At 53.8% G+C, this 21,330-nt stretch overlaps 2 protein-coding genes across 12 annotated transcripts in view; both read right to left on the bottom strand.

Moving 5' to 3' along the window:
* LOC102273166 (homeobox protein Hox-C6) overlaps positions 1 to 21,330 on the bottom strand; it is a 60,588-nt gene that overhangs the window by 18,813 nt on the left and 20,445 nt on the right. The window contains exons 1-3 of one of the 11 annotated variants that reach the window (XM_070370879.1): positions 18,827 to 19,377; positions 7,566 to 7,728; positions 5,665 to 6,840 (exon numbers count right to left, since the gene is read on the bottom strand). The exons of 1 other annotated variant lie outside the window; for it this stretch is intronic. In XM_070370879.1, coding sequence (XP_070226980.1) covers positions 6,533 to 6,840; positions 7,566 to 7,719 — 462 coding nt within the window. In that variant the 5' untranslated portion in view covers positions 7,720 to 7,728; positions 18,827 to 19,377 and the 3' untranslated portion in view covers positions 5,665 to 6,532. Of the gene's footprint in view, positions 1 to 5,664; positions 6,841 to 7,565; positions 10,281 to 13,879; positions 13,960 to 16,763; positions 17,333 to 18,826; positions 19,471 to 21,330 lie in introns of those variants that run through there. 9 more of the 11 variants (XM_014480243.2, XM_070370878.1, XM_070370873.1 and 6 more) reach the window with 9 other exon arrangements.
* HOXC5 (homeobox C5) lies at positions 1,064 to 3,644 on the bottom strand. Its single transcript, XM_005902095.3, has 2 exons — positions 2,855 to 3,644; positions 1,064 to 2,158 (listed from the first exon to the last, which is right to left on the bottom strand). The coding sequence occupies exons 1-2, from the start codon at positions 3,306 to 3,308 to the stop codon at positions 1,944 to 1,946; spliced, it is 669 nt and encodes a 222-aa protein (XP_005902157.1). The 5' UTR covers positions 3,309 to 3,644; the 3' UTR covers positions 1,064 to 1,943.

The following is a 21,330-nucleotide window of genomic DNA, read 5'->3' as shown; positions in this document are numbered from 1 at the left end:
CTGCTCCCTCTCCCTCTTGGCTGCTGGAACAGCCTCGGAGCCCAGCTCCCGAACTGGCCCCTGCCCCCCAGTGTGGGGGGCCTAGGCTTGGCTCCAGGAAATTACCCCGTCGTGGGAGGCAGGAGAGGAAATGCAGTAAAGTTTTATGGACCCTTCCCACATTTGTTTCTCCCGTAAAGTGCTTCTTTCCTTCATCCCATCCCAGGAGCCTGGGGCAGAGCTGTTCTGGGCCTAGGCCAGCCTCAGGCACCACCTGAATTCTCTGCATTTCCCCCTTCTCTTTAGCTCCCCCTCCCCCTCCACACAAAATCTCTGAGACTGAGATAAATGATGGCGGGCCAACAGACGCGACTCAGGCACTGGTCTACGCAGCTCCTTTCCCAGCTAATTGTCTGCATAGCCCTAGGCTCTAGGAGGTGGGGAAGACAATCTGAACTTTTCCGGCCAGGCAGGTACAAACTGCAGGTTGCCCCACTGCTCCCCCCGCCCCAACAAAGGTCACACACTTCCTCCTGCAGTGCCCCTCTACCAGGCAGTACCAGCTCTTTCTGAGCATTGTCTGGGGGACCAAACAGGCCCCTAGACTGAGAGTTCAACCCTTCCTCTATGTCCAGTGAGACCCCTCAGAGACCACCTAGCCTTGAGAGAGCTCTTCAAAGGCCCAGGAGGGCCTGAGTCTGAGCACCTCAGAGCCATGGATCCCTGGTCCCTGCAGATTAGCTCTGGCATGCAGTGCGTGCGGCGGCCAGTCTAGAGGCCTCAGATTCACCCAGTCAGGGTTGGAGTGGGTACAGAGGCCTGAATGCTTGGGACAGCCACAGCACAGGAAAAGGCAGTAGAGACGGTCTGGGTGCCCTCCCCTTCCCCAAGAGGTTCTTCTTGGAGCCAGGGTTAGGAAAGGAGCTCAGTTTCACCTGCCTCTATTCAATGCTCCTAGACTCTCCTAAAATTCTTTTGAAGGAGCCCTTGAAGGCTGTGGGCCTTCCCCAACACCCCGCAGCCCATTTAGACACTTTTCCCAATACATGCCCCCCAAACAGAGAGGAGCCACTGTATCTTTCGTCCTGTTCTCTCTTTGTCTTTATTTGATATGACAAAATATAGTTTCAGGAAAGATGTGGAGTTAATAAATAGTTTGACAATAGCGATGGGCAGAAGGACACCGAAAGTCGTGGCAAGGACTACTGGGCAGCCAGGAGCCTCTAGAACCTTTGTGGGGTCTAGTAGCAGGGAACCCCAATGGTTGAGCTAGCTAGCGGTCTGAGGCTGGGGGCCTGAGAGGACATGCAGAGAGCGCAGGCTGGACAGGTTTCCAGGTTTTGGGGTTGGGGGGGGCGCAGGTTTAGAGAGCATAGGGCAACCGAGGGGGCCCTAGGCAGACAGCCATCTCCCCCTTTCATATGCAGATCATTTAAAAAATGAGCATCGAGTTGAGTGGCTACAAAGAAGCACCCCGAGATGGTGCCGGGCTTTGCCAAGCACAACCATGCTCTCACCAAGCCGGCAGCCCGCCTGGCCCGCCTAAGCCCGAACAAAGGAGAGGGCGAGGCCGCAGGGTCCGGGCGTGGGGCCTGCCGCGGCGGCAGGGCCCACCTGAACCCCGGCGGCCCACGCTGGGGCAGGAATTCTGAGAGGCGGCCCAAGCCAGGTTCGCTCAGCACCAGCTCCTGTGCCACAGCCGTCTGGGGGTCCCCTGCGGAACTTGTCCCGGACCACGGTGCTGAGCAGAACTGAGGGGAGTCCGGTCGGCGCGGGCAGCCCCGCGGGAACCTGGGGTCGGTAGGGATGCGCAATGCCAAGGGAAAGAGCTTTTGTCTGAGGTGGGGAACCGGCGCTCCAGCCCCCGTTCTTGCCCCCAAGATATCTAGAGAGGAAAAACCGACAGGGAAAGGCGCGGGACCGAAGCGGGCTCGGGGTGCTCTCGGCGGGCCTCCCCGATGCCTCTAGAGAGCCTCTTTGCTTTTCATTTTGGAATCTTTCTTCCACTTCATCCTGCGGTTCTGGAACCAGATCTTGATCTGTCTCTCGTTGAGACACAAGTTGTTGGCGATCTCTATGCGCCTGCGGCGAGTGAGGTAGCGGTTAAAGTGGAATTCTTTTTCTAGTTCCAGAGTCTGGTAGCGCGTGTAACTGGTTCGGGACCGCTTGCCGTCCGTCTCTGGAATATAAACCCCCCAAGCCAGGAAGGGGTGAATAGCGTGCAGCACCCCAGCGTCCCCATCCCAGCCCCAGGCCCCCACCCGCGGCCAGAGGGAGAAGACGCGAGCTGGGCCGGACAGGCCCGGCGGGCCGCAGGCGGGCCCGGCCCAGCCCAGCCTGGCCCCGGGAGAGGAGCCTCCGCCCAGGCAGGAAACTTTCCGCCGCAGCCTTCACTCAGCAGCCGGAGGGGCTGGGGGTGGGGGGAGAGGGAGACCCAGGCTCGGACCGAACAATAAGCACCCTCGAGATCCGAGCACCGGGGACCCCCCTCCCGCCCCTCCCGAGTCGCTGGAATCCTCCGGAGCCGCAAGCGGCGGGCGAGCCGGCTCCGCAGGGGAGGGAGGAGGGACCGCGGGGGGATCCCCGCTCTGGAGCCCCGCGCTCCTCACCCTTCAGATCCCTCTATTTTTTTAACTCCCTCCCTCTCCCCCAAAAATTGAATATTGCCTTTTATACACGTTTTGTTCCTATGATCCAATTATGTCGTCGTAAATTTGGGCGCACACAGCCTCTAAGCCTTTTAGTGGACAGTTTTACGAGCCATTGATGCCTGGATCGTAAAATTTATGGCCGCAGGTTTTTTTCTTTATTTGCCCCGCATGGCCTATAAAACCCAGGCGGACCCGAGCGCGCAAAATGAAGTCCTAAAGTTTACCGTGGCTCATGTGCAGTTTGGTCATCCACGGGTAAATCTGTGGCGCGGCCGGTGGCTGGCTCAGTCCGGCAGGCTGCCCTGTCTGCGCCTGCTCCTCTTTGATCTCCCCACTGCTCTTAGCTCGCTCCTCCAGCGCTGGGCGAGCCGCCTTCTGACTGTACATCCCGGGGTTCAGAGGAGCCGCTTCATCTCTGCCCAGAGCGTGTCCCGGAGCGGCTGCGGCGCTGCAGGCGGGGCGGTCGGGGTGAGCCCGGGGGTTGGCAGCCATGTCTACCCCGTGGAGAGAGTTGGAAGGCGCAGGCGGTGGGAAAGTGATGCTTAAGTCCAATCCGCCGTAGCAGTACCTGGATGCCTGCACCTCTGAGGCCGATCCATAGTTCCCACAAGTTTGCATGTTATAGGCAGGGATATTGGGGCTCTGCTTATAGAATGAATTGGCTACGTAGGAGCTCATGGCGGGGAGGGCCCAAAAAAAATTTCTGCACCCTTTTTGATTAAGGGTGATTTGTGACTCTTTGAAGTTGAGGGGTTTTTTGTTCTCCAAAGTGCACAATTTATAGGTGGAGATATCTCTTTCTTTATCCTATGCGCTCTTCCCAAATAAGGGAGCCTTAAATAGAGTCACGTGACTCGAGCGGCCACTCATAAATTTGGCTTGATGACCTCCGGGAGGTTAGTGATGGAAGCCGGCGAAACGCATCTTGATATGTTGGCAAAGCCCAACCAAGGGGGAGAGGGAGTGAGAGAGAGAGAAAAGGAGAGAAGGGGGAGAAAAAAAAAATGGTTCTTGGAATTGGGGGGTAGCCGGGACAACAAGCCCACAGCGACACCTGGTGCCTACTTGGAGGAATTGCATCCTGGCTCGCTGGCTGGCCTTCAGGCCTCTCAGGATTTTCTACCCTGTAGAGGAGAAGCTGGGTGTTGCTGCAATAAACTCCTGAAATGGCCTTTTAAATTGTATTTAATTTTAACTGGAGATAAGCCTTCACCAGGATGCGCAGAGCGTTTTTTGATAACGGATAGCCCCATCCTCCACAACCCCAGGGAGTTTCAATGTTCAAAAATGGCTGAGAAGGGGATTGAGGTAGGAGAGCCCCAACCCAGGCTGGAGGAGCCTTATCTCAGGTTCTCTAAATCAAGGGTCCAGGTCCCTTTCCTTTGAGGCCCCGGAGCCCTGATACCGCTGAGGAGGTGCCTGTCAGACAGAAAATGAACCCAGCCTCTGGAGAGGTAGACAGGATGCCCATGAGGAGTGGTCCTGGGTGGACAGAGCTAGATAGAGGGCTCCTGGGACTAAGATTGCTGGGGACTTTGGGGTAAGCCTGGAGGTAAGGAGCCAGGGGAAGATAGGTAGGCCTTCTCATCACCCCAGGGACTCCAGAGTGACATCAAGGCAATTTTCAATTGTGTGTGTGGGTGGGTGAGTGGCTAGCTGCCTAGGTAAAGAATCAGACATAATGAACTGGAGGACTGCTCTGCATCCCTGTGTATGACCCTCGTGTGGTACCCATGCCAAGTATTTTGAATGGAAAATATATGTTCATTGAGGGCATGGAGAAGCAAAATCCAAGCTTCTACAAATATTATATGAGCAGGGCAAAGGAAAAGGCCTGTTTTGTGCCCTTTGGGGAAAAGGCCTATGAACCAGGCTTTCCAGGGACCTGGGTTCAGAAGGTCCAAGGGAGAGCAATTTCTGAGCGATCTGGAGGTCTCCCAAAGGACCTGGTTGGGGGCAGGAGGGTAGGGGTGGGGGGCGGGCAGGGCAGGCGCCTAGTCTACCTTCACAGCCTGAGACCAGGGCCTTGGCAGCCATTCGGCCCCTTTCCGACCCCCCTCCCCTAGCTCCAAGTCTTATTCTTTCCTGCCTGTCTCTCCCCAGGAAATCTCCGCCCCTGCCAGGGGAAGCCCCCCTTCGCCCCCCGCTGGTGGAGGCGCTGGAGGGGGCGCTGGCGGGGATCTGGAAGGTCTGGAAAACTCTGGCGGATTTTTTTCCTCCGGGAGACCCCCTCAATACCTCACCCCCTACATCCACTCAGGTTTCTCTGGCTGGGCTTAGGAAAGACGGCCTGAGCTGGGGAAGGGCTAGGGTCTGGCTGCGCTCTTCACTGGCCTAGTTTGAGGGGAGAAGAAACAGTAAGGAAAAGACGGGCTGGAGAAGTAAGGAAGAAGGAATTTGGTCCCGGCCACGTCAGGAGTCCCAGAGCAGGCGAGAGATCAGTTTCCAGGCTTTCTTTTCCGAGATGTCCTTGAATCGCTCAGGCCCTGCAGAAGGGCTCAGATCCCGGCGGTCTTCTTCCCCTCGGCTCTCCGCCTCCGCCACGTTTCGCAAGAATCCTGGCGCGGGCCGGGGGCTGCCCTGCTAGCTCCGGCGCCTCCCTCCCTACTCCGAGGAGTGGGCGGGGGCGACCTGGGGCCTGGATGATGCAGCCTTTCTGGCCTTTGGGGGTCCGGGGTTCAGAAGCCGAGGACCCCAAACTACCAAAGACAGGAAGAAAGGCCTGTGTGGGGCCGGAGACCAATGCGGCCAACCCGGGGTCCCACTCTACCCCCAACCAAACCCATGCGGCCTTTTTTTTTTTTTTTTTTTTGCGGTTTGAGTGCGTTGCTCTGCGTGGGGAGCCCAGAGAGGCCTCCCAGCCCCCAGTGCGACCCCCGGGAGAACCGCAAGGCCGGGATCGGTGCCGGGCCGGGCCAGGCGCGTGCAGGGGGCCGGGGGCTCGCAGGCGGCGGGCAGACGCGGGAGCGCTCAGAGCCTGCTCCAACTTTAAGCCTGAGGCCGGCGGGCGAGCGAAGTAACAGAAATCCCGATATAAACTTTTAAAAATAATATCAGTTTTATTAAATATTCGAGAACGGATCCAGAGGTCGGATTTATACAGGAAGGTAACACGAGGGAATTTTTTTAATTTGTTTTTTTTTCTCCTACTGGCTAAACAAACGTCGCTCACTTTTTTTTTCTTTTCGTAATTTTCCCTCTCTTTTTTTTCCCTTTTTAAGATTGGATTGGAACACGGACGGTGCTAAACATAAATATAAATACAGAGACCACAAATACAGCTAAAAATATTCACACAGAAACGGTCACAGTTTGTAATATGCCATAATGACCCCCAGGATTCTTTAAATACAATTCGCCTGGGCTGGGCATTTGCTGGGGCAGAGGGGCCGGGCGGGGGCTGCGGGGAGGCCCTGGGGGCTGCTGTGGGGCCCGGACGCGCCCTCCTCGGGCCTCCCGCCCTCCCCGGCTGCCAGGCCGGGCCCTGAGGCCCGGGAGCAGAGGCCCCCGGGGCCCGGGAGCCAGCTTTCTGCACGGGGGCGGGGATGGGGGGCGCCGAGGGGGTGGGAGGCCAAGTCCTCGTTTGGAGGGAGATCTGTGGAGTCTAAAGCGAGGTTCAGGGACGAGCCCCAAGGCCTGGGCGGGGGAAGGGGCCTGCAGACGAGCCGAGAACGAGCTAGCGAGGGAGCGAGGAGGAGGAGGCGCCTGGTGAAAAGAGTTTGTGCGGTGAGGGAGGGGGGCGTCCAGAGTTGACTTTTCAGGTCCATATTTGACTCCCTAATTTTGTCTCAGGGAGTCCAAACACATCAATTGTGCCAGTGATAAATATAGAGTGTGTGATTAGGAGGGTATTGGGGGGAGCGAGGGAGCAGGAGAAAGAGGGGTGGCAGGGACAGTCCTGGTCACTCTTTCTGCTTCTCCTCTTCTGTCTCTTCCCGCTTTTCCTCTTTTCCGCCCAGGCTGTCAGCCGCGGCCCCTCCGCCGCCCCCTGAGAGCGTGGACGTGAGATTAGACTCTTTTTTCCACTTCATCCGGCGGTTCTGGAACCAGATTTTGATCTGTCGCTCGGTCAGGCAGAGCGCGTTGGCGATCTCGATGCGCCGGCGCCGCGTTAGGTAGCGGTTGAAGTGAAATTCCTTCTCCAGTTCCAGCGTCTGGTACCTCGAGTAGATCTGGCGACCGCGCCTCCGGTCCGCTCCATAGCCGACCCCTAGAGATCCGGGCACAAAACACACTACAAACAATCAGCAAGGCATCCTCTGCAGATGATCTAGCCTAGCACAGCCCTGACCCTCCCAACTTGGCCAGCACTCACGGGCCCCTCCGGCTCCAGCCTTCTCCCCTCTGCTGTCCCCACCCCCACTGGGGGTACAGCCAGGATCCTAAGCTCATTCAGTCCCCCCCCCCTCCCCGCTTGGTAGGTGTGTCCCAAAGAAAGGTGTGTGGGGGGTGGGGGGACAGAACCAAGCAGGAAGCTGTAAACTAAAAGCTGATTTTTCAGAAAAATCTCAAAACACTGGGGATGAGGCCCCATTTCTCAAGGTCTGGGCTCCCCCATCTCCCCAAGCGCCCTAGCCCCTGGGAAACTTCTCCCCACTTCTCTGTCCCATTCTCCCCCCACTCCCTTCTCCTCAGTCTGACTCGACTTTGGGGGCTCCCCCACCCCCTCCCCTCATCCCCTGCCCTGTTCCTGCCCCCTCAACTCGCCTTAGAGCCCTCCAATCCGTCAGGGGCCGAGGGGGCCAGGCCCCTGCAAGCAAGCAGGAGGCGAGCAGAGGGGGCAGAAGAGGGGGCCCTGTCTCGGCGTCGGCGAGGAGACGAGCGTGATTGTTTTTATGGGGCCATAAAAAACTCTCTCCGCCCGTTCTTCTAGGGAAGCCGGTCATAAAGCCAGTTCAGTTTATTTAATTTATATCTCGGAGCTGTAAAACTCACCACTGTGCGAATTCATTCGCTGCATCCAGGGGTAAATCTGGATACTGGCTTTCTGGTCCTGGGGCGCAGTCCTGCCCTGCTCAGAACTAAAATCCTGAGCGATTGAGGTCTGTGTGTTATGTCCTAAGGTGTTTTGTCTGCAGTTTGAGAGCATGTCTTTCTCCTGGTAAAAGGAATTAGATCCATAGTCATACGGCCCTCGGCTGGAACTGAACACGACATTCTCCTGTGGCGAATAAAAGGGAGTCGAGTAGATCCGGTTCTGAGCCACGGCCGCTCCATAGGTCGAGAAATGCCTCACTGGATCATAGGCGGTGGAATTGAGGGCGACGTTGGGGAGGACGTCCTGGCCCCCGGCGAGGTGGCAGGATAAGGAAGGGTTAGTGAAGTAGGAATTCATCCCTTTGCCTTTACCTGGTCGGGCTATGATTTCTTTAATATTTATTTCTGTCTCCAGTTTGTACTCGGAACTAGATGGTTATAGGGACGGCTCCAATCCAGGACAGACAAAATGACAAAGTCAGCTGACCCCCTCCTAGCCAATCGCAAGCCAGATGTCAAGAAGGGGGAAAAAAATCGCTTCTGCTTCTGTTGATTCCCTAGTTGAGACTAAGTGTGTGCTTTGAAAGTAAGACTTGGATTTCTTTTAAAAATATATATGTAAGAGAACTGATTTGAAGGTGAAGGAAGGGTGAATGTCCTCTAGTAGGGCCTTGAGGCCCAGAAAAGGAGAGTTGCACTCCCAGGAAATCTCTCAGCCCCAGCTAACTTTGCTGTGCTGTGGCCACAGGAGAAATCTCTGTATTTTCAATTTGATTTCATCTTTTATATCTGCCCTCTTCTAAAATTACACTTTGATTTCTCCATAGGAGGAACTCCTTCCCAGCTCAGGGGGTTCCCCAGAAATCTTACAGGAAATCTGGTTTGATACTCCAAGGAGCGAGTTCCCATCTTTAAACCAGTCTATTTTTACCCGAATAATTTTTTTTTAAATCAAGAATGGAAAGAAATTGCATAAGACATGGTGTTTAGAGGAAGTAGAGTATGTCTGAGAGTTGGGGGTGGCGGGGGGCATGTGGGGAACCCCTAAGTCTAAAGAGGGAATGCTGAGTCTTCAGGGTGCAGTGGCAGAGCTGAGGTGTGCAAAGGAGCCATGCATCTGCTTCCTCTCTCTCCTAGCCCTCCTCTCCCTCCTCCTGCTCAGGAACCCCTTTTGGGGGAAACTCTTACAGCATTTTTGCCTAAAAGGGAAAATTTATTTTAAAATACAATAGGAAAGGAAGAGAAAGAAGTAAAAGGTGGGAGAGAGAGAAAAAAAGGAAGAAAGGAAGAAGAAAGAACTCTGAGAGTCTTTCTAGACACATCAACTCCTGTTTATGTTGGTGAGAATTTATGATTTGGAGCCAGCCAGGGCCGTTGGGGTAATTCACATAGCATCCAGCCAAAGAGAGAAAGCTGGTGGGGCTCTGATGGACACAGAGACAGAGCGTCTTGCAGCCTCAAGCCCCTGCCCAGGGCAGAAACCCCTGCCCCTCTTGGACGCTGTCCTGCCAAGGGAAATGCCCCTGGACCTGAGCTCTGGGGCTTGGAGATTCCAGCCAAGGTTTCCTGGGGCGCTCTCTCCCAAGGGCCAGCCACACCTGGTGGGGCCAGGCCTCTCAGCAACTCCCTACCCCCATTTTCTTCCCACCTGGGGGCTGAGAAAAAGGAAGAGAAGGTTAGGAAAAGGCAGCTGAGTCCGAGGCTTCTGAGGAGCCGCAGTGGGCGAACGGAAACAGCGGAAGGTGTGCAGATGGGCTTTTTCCTCCTGATTAATCCAAACTTCTTTTGATATTGTAACATAGGCCGAAAATGCTCTGAGTTGACAAAGTGGGGGGTGGTGGGGCAAGCGAAGGGAACAGTGGCAGATCATATTTTCCCCTCACCATTTTGGGGAGGGGGAGAACTGGCTATAACAAGAACCCGGATGTCGCCGGATTTTATGATCTTTTCCTTCTGTGTAACAAAGCGGAGTAATCAATGGGTAGCAATAAAGCCATAAACGGGACTACACTGGGAAAAAAACTCGTTTATTCATCTTCTGTAACGTTAAGGTTTCCCTGGAGTGTCGCTAGGGGGGAAAAATAAAGTTTTGAACCCAAAAGCAGACAGTATGTAGGAGCTGATGGAGACAACATGTTAGTTAATACATGAACCTCGTAACGGGATGTAAGAGTCTTCCTGCGAGACAATTTGTGTTGGCTTTTAAAAATACAGCCCCAGTCCTTCAGAGAGGAGAGAAATGTGTTGGTGTTTAGAAGGGCAGGGGGAAGGCCCCTATAATTATAAAGGCTCCCTCTCCTGGACCATACTTTCCTCTCCCCAAGGAAATGAATGTGAAGTGTAGAGGAGGATTCTTAAAATAAGAAAGAAATTTTGAGATGAGTTGTCTCTTTTGGGGTGTCATGGCAGGTACACAAACAGACACCAGCATGAGCTGCTTTTCGCTCTAGAATCCAGCTGTCCTCGAATTCATGGCATGCCTGGGCAGGGGTTTCCAACAGCTGGCTGGGGCTCCAGGCCCCCTGGAGGGCAAGAGGGAGAGGGAAAGAGAAGTGGGGAGGGGATGGAAGGAAGGCTGAGGGGGCTGAACTAAGGAACAAGTCAGTGCCCCCCTGGACACCAGTAGCCGCTCTCTGAGTTCCCAGTCTCAATTCTGCCCTAAGGACAGCAGTGTTACACGAAGAACAGGCCGGAAGAGAGAGTAAATTCCCTCCCCACCCCCCCTTCAGAGAGAGATTGCTAGAGGGATAAATCATGTCAGTGATATTTCCTTCAAGATATTAAATTGTTGCAATGTACAACAAATTGAATGATGGAAGATAGGATGTCTTAATGAGGTTTCGCTTTCAATGACTGTTGATTTTCTATGTATTTTAAAATCTCTTTTATGGGTAGGTGGGGGAAGGAAGGACCTTGGAAGAAAGAAGGGGCTTCTGGGGAAGCATGCGCTGCAGCTCCCCAGCAAGGATGCCTGGGTTTGTTTTCTTGAGCCCCTTCTAAACCAAGTGTGGAGAGGAAAAGGGTGCCTAAGTTGGGGAGAGTCCCCTTTGGGGCCTAAAGGCAGTGGGCGCAGGGGGTGGGCGCCCTGAGGAGCAGAATGTAAGTCTCAGCCCCGGAAAGTTAAGTGTTTTATTACATCCCTAAACAGAGGGCAGAGACGGAAAGGTCTCGCCAATTTATAATGAACAGGAACCAGCTGCTGGGGGTGGGGGGAGGCAGAAATGCTGGAAGAGGGGAGAAGGGGAAGCAGAAATACAAATAAATTCTGCCACTGCTTAAAGACTTTCGGCAAAATTAGTTTCTAACACACTTTTCCCCCATCACCTTTCGTTCCTCAGGAAAGAAGCCTTTTTCCTTCAGTTAGATCTTTAATTATGCAGCTGAAATTTGCTGGAAGGATTCGCTCCAAGGGGGGAGAACAAGTCAGATGAGCCGAATCTTCCCTCCCTTGGATTATATTTTCCTTTTCTCATTTCATGTTCATTTTATTTTTTTGGCAAAAGAACGACTGTCTATGGGGGGAAAGCTGGGACTTGGGTTTTTCTAAATATATTTATATTTTCCTGTTAAATTTGTCTGAAAACAATTATGGAAACTCATCAGCAGAAGCAAGAACAGATGTTTTATTAAAACTGCAGTTGAGCTCTTGTAAATATGCACAAGTCCTGGGAAGGAGGGGGGAGAACTAGTTCTTTGTTTCTATAAAACAAGCCTAGAGAAATCAGAGAACACCCCCTCATCAGGCCCATTGGTCTCCGACTTGCTCTGCCCCTTCGGCCTCTGGAATAGGGAGGGGGGTTGGCGGCAAGAACGGATTTTCGCTTTCGGAGCTGGAATCAGTGGATTCAAAAACAGAATTCAAAAAATACAGAAAAGGAATAAAGGGGGAAAGTTGCGGCTCCCTGTCTCAGCAACCAAAACACATGCTTTTCATGAACACTAATTATAGGAGAGAACTCATTGTAGGTGCCCTGAGCCTAAATGGGGGGCAGTCATTGGTCGGGAGTCCCCAAGGGTTGCATTGGAGGCTGGACACTGGAGGGTTTCCCAGGGCAAGTGTTAAGGCTCCTATTCCAGCCTTATCCTGCTCCAGACTGGGGGTTGGGGGCCTGTGTATCTCTGAACTGGGGAGAGGGTGGCTGGGTCTGGCTTCTGGCCCTGGAGAGGTTCATGGGTGGGTTCATGAAAGGTTCACCTTGCCTGCCTTTGCTTTCCACTCTGCTCTGGGAAATATATTAATTAATTCTAGGGGAAGAGTATGTGAAGTGAGAGGCATGAGATCTGGAATTTTTATTTGGGGCCAGTCTTCTCCAGAGGTCCTGGTTAGTTTGTGTTCTCCCAGTCTTCTCTCTCTCCCCAGATCCCCCAACTCTGCGCCGCTGTCTGTGACTCACCCAGCCTCACACACAGATACATACACACTCCATTCCTGGCTGCAGGCGCCAACTGCAGCCCGGCGCCTCCGAAGGCTGCTCGGGGACGCGGGCACTGGAGCCGCAGGACTCAGCAGTCGGCCTGAACGCCTGGCTGCCTGGAAGCCCCTACAGCTGCCCAGCCCACCCCCTGGATCCTTGACTTCCAGGGCGGGAGAGGAGCGGTTGCCCCACTGGCCCCTTTTGTGCCACTGGGCGAGGGCTGAAATCCCTCTTGCAGAGAAAGCTGAGTTTCAATAATTGTTCAGCTCACCTCACAATAGCACTGTTTGGTTAAGGCTTTGCTGTTCTAGAGTGATTGCTCAGTTGGCCCGACTGGCTTATGATAGGATTTTTTTTATTTAAAAATTAAAAAAATAAATCCTACTCCAAATGCCTAGTGTTTTGTGTAAGAGATCCTTTGATCTCCACAGAATGCAGAGTAAAAGGCTTGCAAAGAGTTTCCTAGTCCGTCAGAGAACCTGAACGCAGGGAACTGGGTCTGCTTGGGGATACCCCAGCATAGCTGACCCAAGGAGCCCCCAGCTTCTCAAAGATCCAGTGGGGAAACTGTCTGAGCTCATACCTCTCCACACATGTGTTGTACTGCAAAAAAGAATGCTCTTTCTCCTTTCAAAGTTGAGGCATGGAGACACTTGGAGAAAAGTGAAATTTGACACACCCAGCCCGGAAATGGATCCCATTTGGGGGTGCTGATATTCTGGGGACAGGGCCCAGGCTGGCCAGCTGAATGGAGTTGGGGGGCAGCAGGGAGGCGGGATAGAGGAAAAGGCCAGATGGGGCATGTCAAGCTCCTGAGAACTGCCCCAAACACCTCAGAGGCCTGGGCTTTTGAGCTGAGAGGTTGAGAGGCTACCCAAGCTGCTTTTGCTTTATTTGCAATTAAACAGAGAAGAAAGGTACCTGGAGGGGCTCAGCTAACTCACATCATATTTTCTCTTCTCTCCCTCTCTTTCCAGATTTCTGCCTGACCTTTCTTTACCACCACTCCACTTAATGCTACTACCATCAGCAGACACACACTCCCACAACGGAATTTGTTTGGCTTCTCTGGCTGAAGGTTAAGAAGTACAGTAGGTCTTCAACATCTCTATCCCATCGCACTCAACCCTGAGCCCATTTGGGCCCCCTTTGGAAGAAATCATTTCTGGCTTTAGGGGCCTGGCCCCCAAGCCTCCCACCTCTGTCCCAAGCAGCTGAGTATCAACTGAGGAGGGGGCATACAGAAAGCCTTCAGACATAGTGTCTCATCCCCATTGGGAATGGGGAGGGAATTCAGATCCTGAGTGACATTTCAGGGAGGGAAAGCAAATAGTCCTGTTTGGCCCAGGAGGGAAAATTAAAATCCAGAACACTCAGAATATTTTTTGGCCTCCAGAATGAAAACAAAGGATCCCCAATTTTCTGGCTTTTCTTATATCCCTCCATGCAGAGTACTGCTTGGATCCATTTTGGAAGTTTTGAGAATTGTAAAATTCAAGAACAAGAACGCGGCATTTATGATGTCACAGTGAGTTGTCATGAGGAAATTGTAAATGTCATAAAAGTTACTACATACAGCAGGAGTTTTGTGTGTGGGTTCCCTGCCTCCCCTCACTTCCTCTCCCCCCACCTGTCTCCTTCTTCTTCCCCTGGTCTAAGTTTTCCCACTTGAAAATAAAATATTATTAAAGTTCTGGAACAATAAGCCAACAAGAAACACTGTCCTCATTTCCCTATAAATAATTTGATCCTTTATTGTTTGCAGATATGAAAGAACCATTTAATCTGTGCTGGCGAAAAGAGGGAGAGAGATGGGGAGGGGGGAATTAATTTCAGAAATGAGAGAATATTACTTACTTCGATAATACTCTTTCAGATTTGATAGCCAGGAGCAAAATTAGAGGCGAACAGCGGCCTCTCCGACTCTACACCTGGCGAGATTGGAGATTTATAGGATCTTTAGTGAAGGGGCAATTTAATTTTGTAGGATTTGCTTAAATTCACTGCTATTTTGGGGGGCTGAGGAGAAGGGAGGGTGATGGGGAGAGCGACATGCTTTATCTAGCTTTATGAATCCGCCAACATTAGCCTGATTTAAAACCCAACAACCTGTGTCTCAGGGAAAACTCCTGCAGAAAGGAGTGGGGTGAGGGGGATTCGGCTTTCTCAAGGAGTGTGGCCCCCTTAACCGAGCAGTTGCCAGGGGAAAGGAAAAAAAGCTGGAGGCCAGGGGAGGGCTGTTCTGTCTCTCCACCACCAGGACACCCGGAGGTTTATGGTATCTCCATAATTCCCCCGACCCTATAAACAGCTGCCCTATTTTAGGACGATTTCTGCTTCCTCCCCTCGGAAAGGGAGAGCGAGGGAGGTGGGAATGGCGGGAGCGGGGTGCCGGAAAGGGGAGGGAGTTCAGGATAGCGCCGCACTTTGTTCTCCTGGGTGAGTTTGCTGTTTGGCGGGTTTCTGACGCAGGGTGGCAGCAGACAAAACAAGTAAACAACTCACAGACACAATAAACAGGGGCGGCTGCAGCGCCGTGGCAGAGGCCGTGGGCCGTGATGAGGGGCACACTTTGGGGGTAATGTCATCCTGGCACTCGGGGCCGCCAAGGCCTAAAAGCTCAAGGCTGCCCTTGGTGCGAGAGAAGATGGGAAAGAGCTGCACGCCTCGCACCCGCGGCAAGTCTGGACAGGAGATTCTGGGGAGGAACCTGATCACCTAGGGAGTGGAGTTAAACCCCCGCCAGCTCCTCTCCCATCCTTACTTTCTTTCCTGGGGGTTTTAATGGACATTTATACCCCAGCCTCTGTCTTTCCTTGGCCCCAGAAGGGAGAAAGAAGGCTGGTTAATTCTCAGCCCTGGCTCACACTCAGTGCTCTAGGCCCACTGGCAGTCAGACCAAGCTTCAGCTATCTCTACGGCTTGGGTAGCAGACATGATTAAAATAAAGTTCCACCAGTAACCAGATCTAGGTTTCTGGGGAACTTTGAGATCCCCTAGTCGGCTCCACATATGACACAGGCAAAGCTGAGACCCCGTCAGCAACCAGAGCGAGCAGGAGTGGGGAGATAGGCATTCACCGCACCCTCATCCGTCTGGCTGGCTTTCTCCAGCGGCCTCTCCAGGCACCTTAGTCCGTCCACAGCCGCCCCAGATCATTGCCCAGAGGCCACCTTATTAACCACTCCAATCTTCTCTGCCGCCTCAGTGAGGCTTCGAACACCAGGGCCCAGCGACTGCTCAAAACTGCTCACAGGCATGCCTCACCGACCAAAGTTTCCCACCGAACTCACTTTCAGCACAACTGGGCTCGCCTGCTCAAACAATCCTGAGTTGGGGAAGTCTGCAGGGAGGTGTGGAGAGGAAGCAGAAGGAAGTCAATCTTTCCCCAGCCCAGCTGCTTGGACAGCGAAGGCAATAAGGTCTAAGAAAACCTTTGTGGCATCTCTTGGTTACTGATACCCGCATACTCCGATTCCAGCACGAACACATTTTCAGCAGAGCACGCACAGAGGGCACCCAGTGCCTCCTTGAGCCTAAGCCCATCTAGTGAGGGCTAACAAAATTTCGCACGCACATAAAATGGTGTTTGAGCGCATATAGGCATGGTAATACACAATTAACCACTGAGGAAACATGAGTCTGTATATATTCGTGCAGAAGTCTGCGCCCGTACATTTGAGCCTCTATCTAATAAACGTATAAAGCTACCAAGCCTGGTTTCGGAACATAACAGCCAACCCAACAAGGCCGCCTTCTCCAAACAAGGTCGCATTCTTCGTGGGGATCACAACTGTCAGACCAGGGGGAGAAAGGGTTTGCTCTGCCCATTTCTCCTTAGCTAGGAGCTGGCGCGTGAAATACAGCCCGTGGCAGGACTGACAAAGCCCCGTAAGGGACAGGCCTGAGGTACCCAAAGAGTGGACTCAGTGGAGACTGCTGGGGGCCCTGGGCTCAAGGGAGTGTCACCAGACCCTGACCCATGGATTCAGGGCTTCTGCACAGCCTTAGCTCTGGGTGTGCAGAGTCCTTGAGCCCGATTCTATTCTCAGCTGCTCTGGCTATTATTAGATAATCACAGGAGTGTCCTCCTGCTCTTAGGACCTTGTCCACAGGGAATTTGGCCTGCAAGGAGGGTGAGGGTTGCCACGGGTGGCCCCTTTTGTGCTTCTGTTTGAGTGCCATCGAGGGAGAGAAAGAAAGGAAGGAAAATTGAAAGTAAGGAGGGAAGGAAGGGGCTGGCGTTTGGGGCTGGGTTTTTCCCCTGGCCAGACTAGAAAATGGAAAACTAGGGCCAGTCACTGCGGCTAGACTGTCTCTGCATCCCTCTGGGTCCTGAGGAGAGTCTAGGGGTGAAATGAGTGGGAGCCTGCAGGACCATAGCCAACAAGGGACAGAAAATCAATGTATAAAAATAATATATAAGGACATTTCAGGATGGTGCTACTAACCCGACAACCACCAACCCTACCACTGTGAAATCTCACTAACCACTTTCTTTCGGTTAGATCCCTGTAGGCCGAAGGTGATACCCCAGCCTAGCCCAGGCCCACCCCTCCAAAGGGAGGGGGCCCCCTCTAGTATTCCAGGTGAACCCCACTGGCCCGAGTGGCCTTCTCCGGAAACTGTTGTCCTGGGGGGGGGGCGGTGAACAAAGACTTGTCCCCCTCCCCCAGTCAGTGCGGCCATCTGCTGGGGCGGGGGCAGACAAAATACAGCGAAAGAGAAATAGAGGCCTCACCGATCGGCGGTTCCCAGAATACGCCAGGAGAAAAGCTCCCATTTTCAGGCCTCCGGGGCCCCTCCACTGGCCCACGGTACTCCCCTCGCCCTTTGCAGGTCGCACGGACTCGGGGTCTGAGCGGCCGCGGCCTGGCTCCCCGGGGCGTCAGCCCCAGGGCCGCGCCGGGGCGGCGAAAGAGCGCGCGGCAGCCGGAGCGGGCGGCGGGCTGGGCCCATTTGGGGAGAGCCAAGCGCTTTTCTCGATCGTAAACAAGGAACGCGAAATTAGCCCCTCGGCAGACGCCTCTGCCGACACACACAAGTCCTATTGCGGGGGGGGGCGGGGGGGAAGGGGGAGAGAAAATGCCATTTCTTCCCCCGGGAGAATACCTCCCAGGCCTTTATGTCGGCTGCGAAAGGGGAATTTTGGGGGGGCAAGAGAGGAAGGGAAGGGGATTGTGGGGGGAGGGGAGGGAAGATTCACCGTCAACTCGGGCCCAAGGGGTTTGATTTGAATGCAGTCGAACTATATTTTTAAAAATTTGATAAAACAGGTTATCCCCCCCCCCTACCCCCCAGGCGACTAGTCTGGGTTTAAACAGGAAATCGAGGAGTGGTCCCCTCCCCCACTCGGGCTTGGCGCAGAAGCCCAGTCGCGCGTTTGGGAGAGGATGGGGGGCGTGCTCCTGGCTCGGGCTGAAGGGGACTCTGGCCCCCAGACTCTCGGATCTCTCTCTAGAAGTATGCACCCTCCCCTCCCCCAGCTCTGGGGTGTGTCTGCCTTGGGTGTGTAAGCGAGTGTGTGTGCGTTGCCCTTTATAAACAGAAGCTCACACATATAGGGGCCGCCTCGGACCCAGGCCAGGGAGCAGGGCGGGGTCATATATCAAGCTGCAACACATTCAGGGCCACGTACATTTGGAAGAAATTAAGCCACTGTGTTATGAAACCATATGTGTTGGGTTAAGACTATACAACACGCCATTAGCACCAATTATTAGGAAGATCCCCAGCGCCCAGGACCCTCCGGGCCGCCCAATTCTGAGTCCCGACCCCGTAAGTCAGTCGTGCCCCAGCCGTGCATTGAGACCTCACTACCTCTGCTCATTCAGGAGGCCCTGCCGGCGAGGCCTGGTCACTGTCCCCACCCATTCTAGGGCCTCTTCAATTCCCACCTCCGCCCCAGACAGGGCAGATCACAGCCCAGAGCAGCCAGGCTACGCCGGTGAAGCAGTCCAGTTGGTATCCTGGGTGGGGTGGCCGCGGTTGGGGGTGGAGAACGCCGGGCCGGGGATGGGGGGAGAAAAAGCAGATTGGCCCCCATTCTCCAAGCACAAGATGGCTTTTGAGTACGGAGTCCCCCACCCCCACCCATCCATCCGCAGTGCAGAGCACCTCCCATCTTTCCATCCGCTCGAGTGGGGGTGGAAGCAGGGGGTGGGCAGACGCTCTCCCCTCCGCTGACGCGCACCAGCCACCAGCCTCCCCCCTAATTGCCAATTAACAGGCCCCGCCGCCCGCCTAGCTGCGCTCTCTTCCTGCTCCGCGGCCAGGCCCTGGGCCCGCACTGCGCATGTGTGAGGTCTAGCGGTCGCGCTCTCCGGGAGGGAGGGGGCTGCGGAGCAGGGAGGGGGCACTGGAAAGTTTGTTTGGGGGTTGGGGGGCTGACTCTGCTCGGAGGGCATTGGTTACAGCTTACAGGTTCTCTCTTCTGCCCTGGATTTTGAGCTCCCGAGCCCTCTCTGTCCCAGTCCCGTTAGCCAAAAGGCCGCAGATCTATAACAGGTAAGGACAAGGTCTGCGCACTAGACCCCGGCCTTGAGCCCCACGCAGTCCTCTGGCCCCCCGACCCCCAACTTCAGCGTACAGTGACATAAAGACAACATACTTCCCCCACTACCATATTCCAGTTTAACCCAATTTCTCCCCCACCCCCACTTTTCCTTCCCATAATTGCCACGCGCCCACCCTCTCGCCCCCTCTCCTTTCTAACCAAGACAAGCCGCTGCTGTCCTTATCTTGAAACCGCCACCCAGCTACGGACCATTAGTTACATATTTGAACCAATAAGGAAACACTTACCGGGCGCTGCTGTCACTCTCCCTCTCCCTCTCTCTCTCTGCCTCTCTCTCCCACTCTCTTTCTCGTCTTTGCTCATTCTGTGCCGCTGCCGAGCCTGTCTCAGCTCCACATACATATATATGTATATATATATACTTTATAGAAATTTAAAATAAAAAAGAATAGTCCCAATAATTAAAAAAGCCAAATAAAATTAAGGAGAGATGCAAGAAGGGGGCAGGAGGGAGAGCTTAGGAGAGGGGAGGGGCGGAGGCATCTGCAGCTCCCTATCTCAACTCCTGTTCCCGCATTCCTCCTGCCCCTTGGGGGGCTAGAGGGTCGGGAAGGGAGAGAGGGGTGCCCTCTACTCCAGCCTCTCCCCCCACCCCCCTCTCAGGTGCTCCCAGCTTCCGGCAACTCCAGCTGGGAGGAAGAAAATTAAATGAGGGGAGAAAATAATTATTAATCAGATTAATAAAAAAAAAAATACTAGTAATGAAGGGAGCGCCCAGCGCAGGTTTCCCTGGCAATGGTTAGGCTCTTACAGGGAGGACTGTTCTGCGGAGCGCTCCGAACGGACAAACCACAATAAAAAGTTCACGTTCATGGATGGAATCCACATGACTTCTTGTGGCCAATCCAACTTGTGAGTCGATCGTAAACTTTTATTACTCAGCTGTAAATTTTCTGCAAACAACCGGGAATGCGATGCATTTGTGTAGCGTGTGCAAATGGGCGCCGCGGTCGCCATGTTTACCCAATTCTCTCGGAGAGGGAGCATCCCCCGACCCCCCACCCCACCCCCACCCACCGCCCACTCCCCACGGGCCGGGTTGCTCCTGGCTAGCGCGGAAGGGCGAAGGGGGGACCTGACAGGAGACAAGGAAGGATTCTGGCGCTGAGTCGGCTGCCTCCCTCTGCCATGCCGAATTTTACATATTTTCCTTAATAAATGGGGTATTAAGGTTGGCTCTGGGGGAACCACAGCTTTGCAAAGATTTGTGGCATTGGGGCAGTGACGGCAGCCCCGGCGGCATGAAGGGACTGAGAAGGGATGCTCAGCCTACCCCAGTCATTTTTTTCTAGAAAGAGAACAACATCCTTCCCACTGGGGCGTAGGGGAAGCCCCCACTCCACCCCAGATGGGAACAGGACGGGGAGGCGGCTGGAAGCCTCATAACCAAGACTGACCTGGCCGTGGTCTGAAGAGCGGAGAGGGTTTAGGCCTGCGGAGGCAGCTTGGGGAGGAGGGGGGGGCGTGGCGGACGAGAATGGGGAGCAGCCTGCAGAACTCCCAAAGCGCCCCTCGTACCCAGATTCTTTTCTCCGGAAAAGTGACATTCCTATCCCCCCACCCCCCAAGACCATCCCTAGGTCTCCTAAGGATGTCAGGTCTCCTCAGTTCCTAGGTTCAGATAGCAGCTTCCTCCTAATCTTTTTAGAATTAAATATAAAATTAAGGCCTATGATCGATCTTACTTCCCAGTTCTTTTTCCTTTGGGTGCATGGTCATAGGAAGCCTTTTTCTGTCTGGTCAGGTGGCCCAAACCCATCTGCCTTTTTCAGAAAAATTCCAATGTCTGGGCAACTAGGACACACCTTGCAGGCCCTGAAAAAAGAATCTATTCTTTCCTTAAATTCTACCTTCCATGCTAAACACCAGAGCACGGGAGACTCCAGACCCCTGATTTTGGCAATGAATCCAATGTGAGGGAGCCCAGAATAAATTCCCCCATAGAGACTATTTGCCACCAGTCACCACCCAGCCACTCTCCCCAACAAGCTGGAGATTTGAAGGCCCAAAGCTCTTCTCTTGGTTCCAGAGTCATGTTGGCATGGGGACTTCCACGGCTGGGTGCCCCACCCCAACCAACAGGGGGTCCCCTCATCCCCTCCCCAAACTTCCTCTACAGTAAGTGAAGCAGTTCCCTCAGCCGGATGCAGGGACCTCGTTTCTTTTACAAACCCACCCATAAATTTTATAACAGGTAGTTAAAAATTACGACAAGGAAGCAGTGGCCCAGCTTTTCACAATGGGCCTCGGGGAGAATGGGACAGCTCTGCGGGCAGTTCACCGGAAATTTTACTTCTAGTCTGTGGCACAACCTGTCTCACAGTTCGCTTTAACTGGCACGGGGTGACTTTCTCCAGCACACAGCCGCTGGGGCATCTCATTTGGGGAAGCTGAGGCTGGGGAGGCCAATCCACTCTCCCATCCTAGGGTACCCCAAGGAGCTTTTTAGGGCACTTATTACCTCCCTCATCCTCCTCCCCCAGATCCCCTACAGGCCCGCAATTCCCTTGGCCTCTACAACGAAGTGGGGAGGGAGAGATAATGCCGAGTGTTTTTTTTTTTTCTTTTTTGTTTTTAAATCCTGAGAAACGAATTTGCCCCCCAACTTAATAGCTGCATTATCCTGTCTCTACGGTTGAGATTAGAATAATAAATTCAAGGCGAAATGAGCGAGATGCTTCCACTCAGCATTTTGAAAGACACTATTTTTCACAAATCACAAATAGCTTTC

Source organism: Bos mutus, chromosome 5 (assembly GCF_027580195.1).
Source record: "Bos mutus isolate GX-2022 chromosome 5, NWIPB_WYAK_1.1, whole genome shotgun sequence".
In the NCBI taxonomy this organism is placed as follows: domain Eukaryota; kingdom Metazoa; phylum Chordata; class Mammalia; order Artiodactyla; family Bovidae; genus Bos; species Bos mutus.
The sequence above is the reverse complement of the archived record's forward strand: the minus strand, read 5'-3'. Positions and strand labels throughout refer to the sequence as shown.

Coding starts and splice junctions, on each gene's coding strand:
- HOXC5 (XM_005902095.3), bottom strand. CDS start 3,308: ATGAGCTCCTACGTAGCCAATTCATTCTATAAGCAGAGCCCCAATATC. Junction 2,159..2,854: donor CAAACTGCACATGAGCCACG/GTAAACTTTAGG, acceptor TTTATATTCCAG/AGACGGACGGCAAGCGGTCC.